Below are 16474 nucleotides of genomic sequence, written 5' to 3' on the forward strand. Positions count from 1 at the left end.
ATGCATCAGGGAACATCTAAGAGGAACACCTGTGCAGCCCCCGAGAGAGCCGGCCGGCGGTGTGCCGCTCCCCCGCGGAAGTGGGGAAAGTGGCAGGGGGAACTGCCCTTCCACGGAGGTGGAAGGGACGGTAGCCAACCCGGGAAGAACCAGCAGCAAACCCGGGGAGGGCCGAGCAGACGAAAGAACAACGCAGGGTCCTGTGTCGTTCCTCCACGAAGACGGGGAGTGACATAATGGTGCCGTGACTCGGATAGGAAGCCTAGGCAGGGTTTAGTGTCGTTCCTCCACGAAGAGGGGGAGTGACAGAACTCCTTACACTTCTAATCCCATCCACTGCGCCGTGAACTTCTTTAGAGCATGGGTTATAGCCTTTCCATCTCAGAAGGACCCAAGAAAACCACACTTAGGATCTACTCCCAAGTAAGCACCCGAGGTGACGGTGACTGTGAGAGCAGCTGCTTACCAAGCACCGTCTGTGCACCAGGCTCTGCTTAGACAGTGGCTCACTGCACTCTCACAACCCCACTGGTACTTATGCGGTGAGTATGGCTACCATTTCACAGATAAGGAAACTGAGGCACAGTATGTTCCCCAGGTCCCTTGGGAAGAGGCAGGGCTGGGATGGACACTCCCACAATCTGGCCCCAGGGTCTCCTCTATTAAGTCATGAGATATCTGGCTATGCTCAAAGGCAATAGTGAGGGGCTGGCGCTGTGGCGCAGTGGGCTAAAGCCCTGGCCTGAAGTGCTGGCATCCCATATGGGCCTGGTTCTAGTCCTGGCTGCTCCTCTTCCGATCCAGCTCTCTGCTATGGCCTAGGAAAGCAGGAGAAGATGACCCAAGTCCTTGGCCCCCTGTATCCGCACGGGAGATCCAGAAGAAGCTCCTGGCTCCTGGCTCCGGATTGGCACAGCTCCGGCCATTGCAGTCATCTGGGGGAGTAAACCAGTGGATGGGAGATCTCTCTGTCTCTACCTCTCTCTGTAACTCTTTCAAATAAATTTTTAAAAAGTAGCAACAACTGAATAAAGATGTATATGAAACTAAGTGGGATTAAAACCCACAGGTACAAGGAAGGTTTAACATTTTTTTTTTTGACAGACAGAGTTAGACAGTGAGAGAGAGAGAGAGAGATGGAGAGAAAAGTCTTCCTTCCGTTGGTTCACCCCCCAAATGGCTGCTATGGCCGGCGCGCTGCGCTGATCCGAAGCCAGGAGCCAAGTGTCCCCTCCTAGTCTCCCATGCGGGTGCAGGACCCAAGCACTTGGGCCATCCTCCACTGCACTCTCGGGCCACAACAGAGAGCTGGACTGGAAGAGGAGCAACCGGGACAGAATCTGGTGCCCCAACCGGGACTAGAACCTGGGGTGCCGGCGCTGCAGGCAGAGGATTAGCCTCGTGAGCCATGGTGCTGGCCTAGGTTTGACATTTACTTTAAAAAAAAAAAAAAAAGCGGCAATAGTGATCATTAATTCTTGGAGAAGGGGAAAACAAAGAACAAATGGGCCTGTGTGTAGTGGTGCTGTACAGCAGTAAGCCAGGAACGCCATGTGACAGAAGGGTAAGTCAGGCAAAGAGGCCTCTTCTGCTGGGACACTATCCCGTATGAACTTACAATTTACCTAGCACATCAGAAGAGCAGGGTGAATGGGGAGGGGCTGTGGGATACGTACTTGAAGGAACCCAAGCCAAGAGGGCAAAGACAAAGTCTTACTGAAGACACACTGGAGACCAACTTCTATTCCTGAAACATCTACTTGGATTAAAGAAGTAGGACCCTGGAGTCAGCCAGCTCTGGGTTCAAATCCTGCTCCACCACATTCTTACTGGCTGTGTCTTCCTGCTGAGGCAGTTTACGTAAGCTCTGTAAGCCTCAGTGTGCCCAGGCATACTATGGGGATTAAATGGGTTCTGGCACACGAAGCCCCTAGTAGGGTACTTGGGATACAGTAGATGTTCATAGAATTTACTTCCGGCTGCACTGTTGCTGTTTCTCCGCTGTCTACAGTCTCCTTAAGTCGGGGACCCTAGAAGCAGCCCCAGGAACCGGATAAACCCACACTGCTGAACGCTACAGCTGGAGAGAGGGGACCTGCTTCCCTGATGAGTTACGTCTCCGCTGACACACCCCAGGGTCCCACCTGTGCCTTTATTCCCTCAGCTGGTTCTTCGATTCGAAAAGAAACAGGCCTCCATGGAGACCTGCACGCTTTTCAAAATAATACAAAACAGAATGTCCAAGGTCAGGGGAAGCCAAGCCAAACAAATCAATCTTGCAGGATCGTGTTAACAAAACAAGACTTAGCGGATCAGAGCGGGCAGAGTTCGCTGGACTCAGAGCCCTGCCGAGAGACACCAAACTCCAGTGAATTCCAAACACAGGCCAGTCAAGTAGGAGGACCACGTTACGGAGCTCTTGAGAGGTCAGATCACCGTCTGGCCGGTAGCCAGGAGAGCATTCTGTGCACGGTGGACGCCAGAACCCCCGGGGTCCAGATAACTCTGCTGGCAGGTGATTTGGCAGTATCAACCCAAATTGCAAATGCACTCTTACAGGTCGCATTCTCTGAGAAGCAGGCTCTGGGATGGATGATGCTGGCCTGGAAGACATTCATTAGGAGGCGCTTAGGAAACCTCCAGCACATGGTCTCAGCTCCACAAGGCTCTCCGATGTTGAGGTGGCTTTCAGAGTCGTCCCAGGTCTCTGCATCCAGCCATTGATTCTGACTGCCCCCAGAAGAGAGACGGCGGCTCTCCTCATCCGAGAACCTTCCAGAAGAAGATTGCCAGCTGGGGCTGTCTTCTAGGAGCAATTCCAACAGCAGGGGGCTGGGGCGGGGAGGGGCACAGTCCTTTATTCAAGGTGCACTACGGCAGCTACCACATGCAATACTTTCAGACCAGTGCTTCTAAGACGAATCCTACAGAGGTGCTCCCAGCTGTATGAAACGACAGAGAGGCAGCACCGTCTATAGCAGTAAAATTAAGGTCAACACATCCTGGCACATCCTATGACAGAGCCTTAGGCAATCACTAGCAAGAATGGGGGGTGGGGGGGCTCTGCACGTGCTGCCGAGGAATCAGCTCTAAGACCCAGTGTGTGAATGACCCGTGCAGACGATGGTAAGTGGAAAGGCACACGTGGCTGCTGAGCTGCCGAAGGTGCGGACTGTGCCAGCCACCATCTATGGCCACTTGGCCCCTTTTATAAATTCTCCCCTGTCCTATGGAAGCTGCAAAGCTAAAATCCACTGTCCCCAGATTCTTTTGCCACAAAATCCCCGTTCATTTCTACCAATGAGAGGCATCCGTTCAGGAACTGAGGTCATGAAGAAAGAAGCAACTCCGAGAGTGCCTCAAAATATTCGTGGAAAAGTGGAATCAAGAGACACTTTTTGGTGCTAAAAATATGGAAACAGGCAAGTATTTTTTTTTCATAATATATGTATGCATGAGTTTTTTCTAGGTCTCTGTATGCATGGATTTTTAAAAAATTTTTTGCACCCAAACATTCTTTAATTCCACTTGCTGCAAACACTTTGAAGCACCCTGGTATTCTGCTTCCAGCCAGAGCTATGGAAACTTCGCCAACAGCAACACCAGGCCAAGCACGAGGTGGCAATTCCTGATCCGGCGGTGGGAAATCAGGCTCCACGGTTCTCTAACCACAACAGGGCAGTTCCAACAGCAGCAATGGCAGAACAACTGTGAGTGCAGGACTGCCACGGCTCTTAGTAATACGTTTCTCCTCAATTATCCTGATAGAAACCACCTCTGAAATACCTAGAATGGTTTATGTTCTTCTGACCAACCACTATTTATGAAAATCATACCTGAGTATTTGCTCACTGCATTTAAAACCTCCCCGCTGGAGGTCAGCGTTAGGGCTAGTGGGTTAAGTTGCCACCTGCAATGTCGACACAGAACATCGGAGCACAAGTTCAAGTCCCACTTCAAATCCAGCTCTCTGCTAATGACCCTGAGAAAGTGATGGGAGATGGCCCAAGTACGTAGGTCCTTGCCACCCACATGGGAAACCCAGATGGAGTTCCAGGCTCCTGACTTTGGTCGGCCCACCCCGGCCATTGTGGCCATTTGGGGAGTGAACCAACGGATAGAAGATCCATCTCCTCCCTGCCCCAGCTCTCTCCCTCCATCACTCTCCTTTTCAAATATATAAAAATCATTTAAAAAAATTAAAAATAACTCTGTTTAGTTGCCCAAGGACCTGGTGATAATAATTAACTACATGGAAGAGAGCTGGCTCGGTGGGCCGAGCTGGAGGCAGACTTTTCACCGGATACCATTCTGCACCTTCTCAATTTTTAGCTGTGTAACTGTACTACATTTACTATCTCCCCAAATAAATTTTAAAAATTAATAAAGGTCATCTCCTACTGGTACACAAATTTCCCATGAAATACACCCTAAATTATCTACCTAGTTTAGTTTTCTGCCAGACTGTTTTTAGCACAGGAGACTCGCCACCCAAAGAAGTATGGGGCATTCATCATTACTCAGCACTATTCCATAGTTCCTGTTAAGACCAGCTGCGATCCTTCTCCTATAGGATTGCACCATCAACCTGAACTCTAACCCCAATGAAACAATATGGGGTAGTGGTGTAGCACAAAAAAACCTGGGTTTGAATTCCTCCTATCAGCCATTTCTGCTAGTTGCTTAACCTTTCTAAATCCCAGTTTCTTCAAATGCAAATACAGACAAAGTACCCATCTCAGATATATAAAACACAATGGTTAAAATAAAATGTGCTATGTAAAGTACTTTAACCAATACGTTTTGGTTACTTTTTTAAAAATATTTATTTATTTGTTTGAAAGGCAGAGTGACAGAAAGAGGGGGAGGTGAGACAGAGAGGGAGAGGTCTTCCATCTGCTGGTTCAGTTCTCAAATGGCCACAACAGCCAGGGCTGGGCCAGGCCAAAGCCAGGAGCCAGGAGCTTCTTCCAGTTCTCCCATGTGGGTGGCAAGGGTCCAACCACTTGGATTAGCTTTTGCTGCTTTCCCAGGTGCATTAGCAGGGATCTGGATTGGACGTGGAGCATCTAGGACTCAAACTGGTGCCCATATGGGATGCTGGCATTGTGGGAGGTGGCTTAACCTGCTGCACCACAATGTCTGCCCTATGGGTTCCTATTCTTGTATCTGCAATGCTGGCAGAAAATGAGTGGCTAAGAGGACGGCTCAGAAGTCAGACTGGCTGGGTTCAAAAATAGACTCCTGCCACACATTGGTTGCTCAACCACAAACAAACCTCTGAGCATCAGTTTTGGTAAGACGAAGGTGTTAATGTGCCTACGACAGCAGTAGGAAGCGTTTTGCTTTACATTATAAGGACTGAACATACGGTAGCTCTTACTTTATCAAGCACTTGTTCAAGTGATAAATATTTATAAAGAGTAGAATGAGATGGACATTCTTATTCTTACTCTCTGGCGAAACATTTCCACCTGCTGAAATGGATCCTCTTTCCTCACAGGTTTACTCTGCTTTTACTGCAACCGGTCGCCTGAAGCCCCTCAGGTCACCACTCTCCCCTTACAGTACCAGTGCATCTGCCACCAGAGCCTGGCCAGCAGCGTGAGTGTTCACCTGTGGACATCACCCTCCTGCATTCTAAATGCTGTACTTGACCATGCAGCCTGAAATGACTTCACAGCTAGAGCTGTAAGCACAGGTGTAGCTTATTGAGCACCTACCATGTGTGCCAGCAACTACACTCAGCATATGACATCAACCCATTTAATCCATAGAATAACCCTAGGGGTAGATTATCCTTAAGTTTCAGATGAGGGAACGGATACTCAGAGATATTGTAAACAGGTCGACAAAGATAAAATATGGTGGAGCTAAGATTCTACCTCCCGTCTGCCTTACTCTGGAGCCACAATCTTAACCATCACACCACCTTTCCTTCCACAAATACAAGGGGTCTTCAAACTTCAAGGAAAATGTATATTTAAAACTTATTTATATGAGAGCGGGGAAGGGAGAGAGAAGGAAGAGAGAGAGAACACTCCCATTTGCTGGTTCACTCCCCAAATGCCCACAATGGCTAGGGGGTGAAAGCCGGGAACTGAGAACTCAGTCCACATGGGTGCCAGGGACCCACTTACTTGAGTCATCACTGCTGCTTCCCAGGGTCTACACTAGCAGGAAACTGGAGCCAGGGGCCAGAAATGGGCACTGAAGCCAAGCACTCCATACAGGACATGGGCATCCTAACGCGCGTCTTAACTGCTAGGCCAAATACTTGCCCTGCACAGTTACCTTCTAATTCCATTTCCCCATGGACTCTCTGAAGTGCCCGTATTAAGCTGTGTTCAACTCAAATGCTGGTCTTTTTACCCTTGGTGATTTCAATGAACTGTTTTTCTCCAACTCAGTTCCTCTGCAGCTGAGTTTTTGAATGGGACCTTGGAGTCTATCTTTCATTCAATTTACTCACATCAAATATAACCCAGCATATTCTCTCTTCCAAACAGCTTCAAGCCATTGATAAATGTAATCTGGAAAGTTAGTTAAGAAGAAGTAGGAGTGGACACTCAACCTGGCCATTAAGATACCCGTGTCCCACATGGGAGTGCCTGGATTGGACCCCCAGTTCTGGTTTCTGACTTCAGCTTCCCAAAACACAGACCCTGGAAAGTGCTGATGATGACTCGACTGCTTGGGTTTCTGTCTCCCATGTGGGAGACTGGACTGCATTCCTGGCTCTGGCTTTGACCCTGGCCCAGTCCTAGCCACTGTGGGTATTTTGAGGAGTGAACCAGCAGACAGGAGCTCTTTCTGTGTGTGTGTGTGTGTGTGTGTGTGTATGTGTATGTGTGTGTGTCTTTCTGCACTTCTCAAAAAATAAAATCTAGAGGGAGAAGTAGAACAGAGCCAGAGGCAGAGCCCAGCGGCAAGCAGGTGGATGCATCTTTCTCAATGTGTGCTGCTGTCAAGTAGGCATTCCCTAATGGAGACGGTGCTCAGCCTGTTCCCAATCCACTGAACTGACTCACCATCCAACCGCCATTTCTGCATCTCGCTGACAACTCTCCTTGAACTACCACATGGTCTTTATGATCACATAAGCTCTACAGCTAAGGTCTAGTTGAACAAAGGTTGTCTCAGAAGAACTATGGGCGGAAGACAGAAATGCATGAGGAAAAATATAAATACAAGTTGAGCACTGCAACCAAAAATCCAAAATCTGAAATCTTTTGAGCGCCAGAATGACACTATAAGTGGAAAACTCCACACCTGACCTCACGTGATGGGTCACAGTCAAATGCAGGCATACTACAACTACTGTATAAAGTTACCCCCAGGCTGTATGTAAACATACTACAACTACTGTATAAAGTTACCCCCGGGCTGTATGTAAAAGGTGCATACGAAACACAAACAACATTCTCAAGTATTCATTATGTATATGCAATATTCCAGAATCCAAAAAGATCTGAAATCCAAAACAGTTCTAGTCCCAAGTCCTTCAGATAAAGGATACTTAATCTATATGGGGTCTGGCTTATTTAAAATATTTTAAGGGAAAAGTCAAACCTCTGTTTTCAGAAAATAGTTATTTATGATGAGGAAATACACAAAGGTCAGGGGATGAACCAGTCTCCCATCATCAGGCTCCTCTGAGATCCTCACACATCGACCTGACTCCATCCCGACTCCAATACATCAGTACATGAACAGGGACTCCAAGGGAGCCACTGACATCCACGTGGAAATCTGGCTTGCCCAGCTTGCTGAACAGAAGTCCTGATGGCTAGCGTTTATGCTTCTCTTGCCCTTCCACTGTTGCAGCAAGGCATTAGTGTTTCTTTTTTTAAAGATTTATTTGAAAGTCAGAGTTACAGAGAGAGAGAAAAGGAGAGAGGGAGGCGAGAGAGGTCTTCCATCCACTGATCACTCCCCAGTTGGCCTCAATGGCCGGAGCTGCACCGATCCGAAGCCCGGAGCCCGGAGCCCGGAGCTTCCTCTGGGTCTTCCCATGTGGGTGCAGGGGCCCAAGGACTTGGGCCACCTTCTACTGCTTTCCCAGGCCATAGCAGAGAGCTGGATTGGAAGTGGAGCAGCGGGACTTGAACCGGCGCTCATACGGGATGCTGGCACTGCAGGCGGCGGCTTTAATCACTGCCACAGTGCTGGCCCCAGTATTACTGTTTCTTATGACATGGTATCTCCATGGACACTGAGGAAAGACCAGGAAATGACCATGGTCATCTCAGTCTTCTTTTTTAAGTGCCCAAGGCTCTGTCTCACCAAGTCCTAGTCCCTGCTCTCTCAGAACTGCAAGCCTACTTAATATTAATCTATTCATCAACCTCATTGCTTTGTCCCACAGAGCGTGACTTGTGCCTGTGGAGAAGAAGACGCCATGTCCCCAGTATAAACAGAGGAGATGTTGACATGCCAACTGCCCTGGGCTCATCCACTCTGGCCCCACTAGAACCCTGTTGTGAGCCCCTCCTCTCTTCCCCTGAGCCACAAGAGGATTCTGGATAATGGAATACAGAATTATGCAGCTCCCCCCTTGGCCTCCCCAGGGTTTCCTGATTCCTGGCTCTGTAAAAGCCCAGCAAGCAGTTTTTGAATTGAGAGCAAGAGGTGTGGAGAAGGGGTGGAGGCTTCCTCTAGGCCAACTACAACGAACTTATTTGCTGCGTCCAGCAAAACCCAGACAGTGCAATTATCTGGTTAATTTGGCCTTCGGTTGGGAGACAGGCTCCCAAAATGTGAGGCCAGCTCAGACTAAACAGTCCATCCTAAGACTTTTCCCAAGTGCTGGAGGATGCAGATGAGGCTCCTGGGGGATGCTGATGTGACCCATCGATTGACCCGGACGGGAAAAGACAAGGCAACTCGGGCTCCCATGTGGGCTTGGGAAGGTATGTCTTCCAGGGAAAAATGCCCAGCTGACCTGCTAATTGGTTTCCTGGCTCATTTATCTTCTGGCTTCCATGGAGAGGCATGACTGGAAATCATGACGACTCTAAATTAGCCAAGGGTTTCCAGCGGGACTGTAACCCTCAAAGAGTGAGCATCCCCAAAGTCCCCTGGGGTGAGTTATTCTTAGGGCAATTTCCTCCGAGGTCCCTGCTCATAGATTTTGTACCTACACATTGGGCTAAAGGCAGTGCTAAGAGAAAAGAAGTTAACACATGCCCCAGGGAGTCTACAAATGGGAAGAGGCAGGACCAGCTGAGCTGGCAACTGAGCACTGACCAGATGGCTTATGAAGAATTTGGACTTCTGAGGGGAGATTAAGAAGCAATGATTTATTGTCCCTGGAAACTGACAAGCAGCTAGGAATCTGTGGAATGTATCAATTATTCATTCTGCAAATATTTCCTTCAGTTCTAGTTTGTTTCAGGCCCTGTACTATTTAACAGAGCTGATCCAAACAGCCAAGACTAACCTCGTGCAAATAATCCCACCCTAGATATGTTGTTAAACTCAGATAAGGGCTAAGAAGGAAGAGTTGAGGTGCAATGAGAGGGAGTAGCCAGGTTAACTGATTTATATCAGGCAAAGGCTCGGAGAAGGAGCCTTTGTGGAGAGGATGTTAAAGCCAACCACTTAACGGATCTAATTTGCTTTTCTAGAAAGATCACTCCAGCTTTGGTGTGAAGAATCGATTGGAAATGGGTTTTAAAAAAATGGAGTAATGAGGCTGTGGGTCAGGAAGACGGGATGAGAGCTGACATTGGACCATGCACAGGAAAGCCTTGGGAACAGATGAGCAGACATGGGTGAACTCGGGAATTATGGGAAGTGGACTCCACTGGATTTGGTCACTGAACGGATATAGTGGTGAAGGGGAGAAAGGGACATCCAGGAGACAGTGCAGGTTCCAGCCAGGGTGGAAGGTACATGGTGGCGCTCTTCACTGAGTCGAGGAAGTGGGGAGGAGGAATAGGCTGGAGGCAGGGCAAGAGAATGCGCCCTATTTTGAGGTCCATCAAAGTGGACTCCCCACCATTTCGTAGCTCAGACTTCTGGTCTCCCTGTCTTTGCTCTCGCTATGCCCATCCCCCATAGCCTTCACACCACCATCTCCATTTGTTGGAATCCCTTCTAACCTGCAATCCACTTTATATACCACGCTTTCCTTGAGGTCATTTCTGGTCACGTCCCTGGCTGTGGCCTCTGCTGCCCATAGCACTAAGTGGGAGCCTCTGGCTTCCCTGGGCTGATGTTCTGTGAAGCTCTTGCCTCCCTTCCTGGGCCACAGGCTTTCCTCACTCCTCACACAACAGCAGGTGAGCATAGTCGATACTTGAGAAATATTTATGAAATGAACAAAAATAACCATTCTTTGCCATGAAAGGAAAACCCAGTAGACACTGGACTGACTTGAAAGCCACAGGATCAAGCTGAAATGAATATCATGGGTGTTTAAAAACTAAGCCAAGTCAACACGATGCTCAGAAGGGCTTTCTGTTCCTCTGCTCCGTTTAGCTCAGAAAGTGAAGGGAGAAGAGCAGTCAGACCCACTCACCCCCTACATATTTTTATTATGTTTCTCTGGATTCATTTCATAGCAGGGACATTGACTACCTTAGTTACTGTTTGCAAATGGTGAGGATAATGATGGTGACAGAAGAAGAAGAGAATGAGGAGAAGGAGGAGGAGGAAGACTAGAGGGAGGAAGAAATGATGACAGAGGTAATGGGTAGCATTATTAGGTGCCTGGTATGTGCCAAGCACTGTCCTAAGCACTTCTCATGAGCTGACGTATTCATTGCTTTGAGCAACCCTACAAACACAGGTTGAGGCCATTGTTACTCCAGTGGTACAGATGAAGAAACAGCTCAAAGGAGCTGAAGTGTGGCCCAACCAAGGCCACACAGGAAGGGCTGGCCTTGGAATGTGAACCTAGAGTCAGGCTCCAGGGCCCACGCTCTCCTGTGGGGTCTCCCAAGGTCAGGAACAATCCCTGGCATAGAGGAGGTCCTCACTGGATGAATGGGGGGACGTTGTGATGTGGAGTCAGGAGAGCACGCCCGCTAGTCCTGCTGTCGCCACTGGCCTCGCAAGCAGACCTGAGCGAGCGCACACTCCTTTCCAGATACCACGGGGGTCTGGATATTAGGGGTGACAACAACAGCTAGTATTCATGGTTCTGATCTCTTTTGAGGTTTTAAATAATTTAATCCCAACAACAGGAAATTGAGGCACAGAGAGATTAAATCACCTGCTCAACACCTAGAAAATGAGACAGCCAGGATTCAAACCCATTACACTCCAGGGAAGAAGTGGTTCCAAAGAGACACGTCGGGGCCCATCACAAACTAGAAGGAGCAGACAGACTTTTGGATTTCCCATCAGAGCTCGCCTCTGTTTTATAGACTGAGCTCTTAACTGATACTTTTTTTTTTTTAAAGATTTATTCATTTATTTGAAAGGTAGAACTACAGAGAGGACAGACACACACATGGAGGGAGTGGCTCACTCCTCAAATGACTACAACAGCTGGGGCTGAGCCAGGCCAAAGCCAGGAGCCTCTTTAGAATCTCCAACATGGGTGCAGGGGTCCAGGCACTTGGGCCATCTTCTGTTGCCTATTAGCAGGGAGCTGGATCAGAAGTGGAGCAGCCAGGACTCCCACAGGTGCCCACATGGGATGCCGGCGCTGTGGGCCGTGGCTTTAACCCACTGTGCCACAGTGCCAACCCCTGATACTTCTTTTAGGACAGTTTCTGTTGCTAAAACAGAAAAGTTGAAAACCACTCAATCAAGTGATTCTGGTGTTTAATGAGACTCCCTGGTATAAGCAAGGATTTTTCTGCTCATGTTAGCTCACTGGAGCTGCAGAAGATGGGAACAGAGGTCGCCCTGGAATGACCCCAGCTGTAGAACAGGTGGTAGTGCTACAGGCTCAGCTCCCTCTTTGGGAAAATACCCAAAGGAAATGAAGTGAGAGTGGGAAAGAGATACCTGCACCCCCATGTTTATTGCAGCACTGCTCACAAGAGTCAACCCAGATGCCCATCAATGGATGAACGGATAAAGAAAATGTGGGATATATACACAGTGGGATATTACTCAACCAGAAAACAGAATGAAGTCCTGACAAGCAAAATGGAAGTAAATGAGGATTATTATGCTAAATGGAATAAGCCAAACACAGAAAAGACATAGACCGCATTTCCTCTCATTTGTGAAAGTCACACATATTTATACATTCTTTTCTAGTTAAATGTATATATAAATGGTTTAAAAACTGTGGATGCCGTATTATTAGGTATATAGATATTTAAAAACACTGTCTTCATGGAATTATATCCCTTACATATTAATATACCCTCTTTCCTCATTTCATCTCTGTCATGAATTCTACATTATGTGGTAATATACCCACCCTTGATTTTAAAAAAATGTGTGTATGAAAATGGCAAAATGTTAAAAGTTGTTCAAAACACCCATTCAATCCTCCTCTGGTGAGGCTGAGGAGTTTCTTTGCTCAATGAATATGGAACACAAATATGCAAGATTTTTAAAAAGACTGTCCGGGAGAGCATGACCTGAAGGAAGTGTTTTGTCTGTCATGATCTCACGGGATGGAGCAGGATATTATTAAAAATTTTTCTTCCCTGGTGGTGTCAAATATATTCTCCACTAAACGTACACAAGCTCTCCATCAGCCATGAGCATAAAATGGAGAAAAACATATGTAATAGCAAGATGTAATTAACAAGAAAAGTGACTGCACTCAGCTCCCACCTACCTGTTCCACTCGGATCTCAATCTCTCCATTCAGCTTCTTGCCCTGGAAATACTTAGACCTGCAAAGGCGAGGAAGAAAGCGACTGAGTGAGGATGCAAACCGGTTCACTCTCCCCCTCTCCCCATACGCCTTCCCCTGGAGGTGCCTACTGAGACACCTTCTCTACCTTCCCTCTCCCCTCCCACTCCGCGGCTGGTTTTCTTGTTGTTTGTAAGGCAGTGTCTGGTAGAGAGAAGAATGGATGGAAGATGGGAGACTCAGTGTTTTTGTTTTAAGACAAAGAATTTTTTTTAAAAATTTATTTATTTGAAAGGCAGAGTGGCAGAGTGGCAGAGTGGCAGAGTGGCAGAGAGAGAGAGAGAGAGAGAGAATGAATCTGTCCCCTAGTTCATTCTCCAAAGAGCCACAACAGAGCCAGCTCTGTGGCAGGTTGAAGCCAGGAGACCCTGGTCGCCCATGTGGGTGGCAGGGGCCAAAGTCCTCGGGCCACTTCCTGCTGCCTTCCCAGGTGCACTAGCAGGGAGCTGGATCAGAAGCAGAGGGGCTGGGACTTAAACCAGCACTCTGATATGGGATGCTGATGTCATAAGTGGCGGCTTAACCCGCTGCACCACAGCACCTGCCCCAAAATTCAAGTTCTGATTCTGTCAAGTCACTCGATCACCCTGTGTCTCAATTTTATCTTCTGTAAAAGAAAGATAGCAATACTTGGGCTACATATTTCTAAAGGTTATTTTAAGGATAAATGGGAAAGAATCTTACACAAACAAGGTAGCATTGTTTCAGTAATAACATGCATACCCTATCGATGACTTCTTACTGATCTAGTCATCTACCCATTTCTCTACCCTGTTATCCAGTGACACAGCCCTTATTTGTCCCTTATTCTATCCATCCATCTACCCCACCTTCTTTCTATCAACCTTATCCATCCCTGCTTCTGTTTTCCTCATCTGTAAATGGTATCATCCTCTACCCCTTACTCTCTTCCCATCTCCATTTATTCTACAATATGTCTCAGATCCAGCCACTTGGCCATTTTTCTCCATAAGTACCTGAATCCTGACCCATAATTCATCTCTCTTTTGATATAGATCCCCTTTCATACACTTCTCTGCTTCTATACTACTTATTACAAGCAAAGTTAATTATAATTGGTAGCTGTGTTTGATGCCTGAGTCCCCTTAAACCATAACATAGCCCCTCGGGATCAAGAACAATTAATCGTATTCATCATTATATTCCAACACCCACCGGCATGCTTATTATACAGTAGGACAGGGCCAACGCCATGGCTCAACAGGCTAATCCTCCGCCTGCGGTGCCAGCACACCAGGTTCTAGTCCCGGTCGGGGTGCCGGATTCTGTCCCGGTTGCCCCTCTTCCAGGCCAGCTCTCTGCTGAGGCCAGGTAGTGCAGTGGAGGATGGCCCAAGTGCTTGGGCCCTGCACCCCATGGGAGACCAGGAGGAAGCACCTGGCTCCTGATCGGTGCAGCACACAGGCTACAACGTGCCGGCTGTGGCGGCCACTTGGAGGGTGAACCAATGGAAAAAGGAAGACCTTTCTCTCTGTCTCTCTCACTGTCTAACTCTGCCTGTCAAAAAAAAAAAAAAATAAATATATATATATACACACACACACACACACACACACACAGTAGGACCTCAACTAACATTTGTTGAATGGATAAATGAAAAATATCCTTGTCTCCCAACACCATAGTATAGGCTTTAAGCCACAGCCTTTCTCATTTCACGTCCACAACTACCATCATGAATGGGGTATTATTATTGTCATCCTATAGATGAGGAAACAGAAACACAAAGGAACTAAATACTTTGCTTAAATGACTTGAATCCAGGCCTTATAACTCCATCTGTGCTTTTCTGCAGCCCTAAAAAAAGCAGCAGCTAAAGTCGGGGTGCTTATGGACTGATACCCTCCCACACACAAAGCAAACCTAACAAGTTATCATTTGCACTTATTGATGTTGGTGTTATGGAACTAATAGTTCTGGCATAGTGGGTTGAGCTGCTGCCTGTGATGTCAGCATCCCATATGGGTGCCAGTTCAATTCCTGGTTGCTCCACTTTTGATTCAGCTCCCTGCAAAAACAACTGAGGATGATCCAAGTGCTTGGGCCCCTATATCCATGTAGGAGACCCGGATGGAATTCCAGGCTCCTGACTCTGGCCTGGCCCAGCCCTGGCTGTTGCAGCCAACTGGGGGAGTGAACCAGTGGATGCAGGATCTCTCTCCCCCTCCCCTTCTCTCTGCTGCAACTCTTACAAATAAAAATAAATCTTCAAAAAGTAAAAGAAACTAATAGTTCTCAATCACTTGCTGTAAACTTGGCACTGTGGTAAGCACTTCCACAAACCTTGTCTGGCACAGATGGCTCTTTGCCTTCCAATACTCTCTCTCCCCTTTTCCCACAGTACAAATGTTTCTAGACTTGCACACAAAGTGTGTATCCCAGCTCCCCCCACCAGCTAGGTGTGCCCACAGCTGGGTCACGATCAAGATTTTACAAACATTACACCCTAGAGCTTTCTTCTTGGATTCTTCCATTCTTTTCCCTGGAATATGAATGTTATAACCCATTTTTCCACCTTCTACTTGGGACAAGATCCTTTCTAAGAATTCGGTTTTCCAAGTTTCACTGTCTACACGTAGCCACGGCCAGTGGAGGTCATGTCACCCAGGACTCCTGGAGCTCTGCCGGACAGCTCTAACGTGAATGTCACTTGGTCCTACAGTGTGCTCAGGCTTCAGGGTCAATGAAGCTGGATTTTAGTGGCACAGGAACTGCTATGCTAGGGTGACTTGAAAGCAAGATTTTTTGTTTTTTTTTCCCCTCCCAGCAATGCACTTCAATACCACCTGTGTGCAGGCAGCCTCACACAAAGGGCAACTTCTCACACAGTTTGTGAATTTTCTTGACTCCTTAAAGGCAGTACTGGAAAATTCCAGACATGAGAATGGGTCCATTTCTACCAGGTGTGGGCCTTGGGGCAAAACAAAAACTGAAAGCCTGTCATATGCCTAATACTTTAAATGGGGAGAAAAGCCAGCAAATATTCAAATAAAACACGTCTTTCTTCCCTCCTTGATAAGTACAACTGCAACATGACCTTATAGACTCAGAGTTTAGACTTCTCAGGATTCTTGGAGCTCCACCCAGAACACGGTGTCATGGGATTGCCAGCTCTTGGCTCCCAGCCCTAAGCCACGATCCTCCCTGATTTTCTGCCCACCCATCTCTCTGTACTGTACTGGGGAAGCTTCTCGTGCAGTCCTGTGGATGGCCCAGACCATGTGGCCAAGCTTTTTCTATTCCCTTCCATGTAAACAATTTTCCTTTGGCCATTTCTGGCAAGGATGGACCAAGATCAGCCTACACAGGCCCTGGAACTGGGCCAAGGTCTACCTTTAGGCAGAGAACTCTAGGGGTTGGGAATGCAGAGTACTGTCTGGGGTTGTAACCGCAGGGTCCTTCTGGGTGTGTCCTCTTGCCTCTGCTAACTCCTCTACCTGTCAAGAGAGGCAGAGCTAGCAAGGGCCGCAGCAGGACCCAGGGTGGGCATCCCTGTAGCTTGGGTTTAACAGGAATTCGTGATGGGCCTGGGGCCTCAGAATGATAGCTTATCCCTGCAAACGCTGCCACACCAGGAAAAAAACATAGATTTGGAATCACACAGGTGTGGGCAAATCTCAG

The 16474-nt window shown here is 47.7% G+C and overlaps 1 protein-coding gene across 4 annotated transcripts in view; it reads right to left on the bottom strand.

Annotated features, from left to right (window-relative positions):
• SYN3 (synapsin III) overlaps window positions 1-16474 on the bottom strand; it is a 455954-nt gene that overhangs the window by 385535 nt on the left and 53945 nt on the right. For all 4 annotated transcript variants that reach the window (XM_070051328.1, XM_008257067.3, XM_017341626.3 and 1 more), the window contains 1 exon segment: window positions 12755-12812. In XM_070051328.1, the coding sequence (XP_069907429.1) occupies window positions 12755-12812 (58 nt within the window).

This window comes from Oryctolagus cuniculus, chromosome 11, assembly GCF_964237555.1.
Source record: "Oryctolagus cuniculus chromosome 11, mOryCun1.1, whole genome shotgun sequence".
Lineage (NCBI taxonomy): Eukaryota > Metazoa > Chordata > Mammalia > Lagomorpha > Leporidae > Oryctolagus > Oryctolagus cuniculus.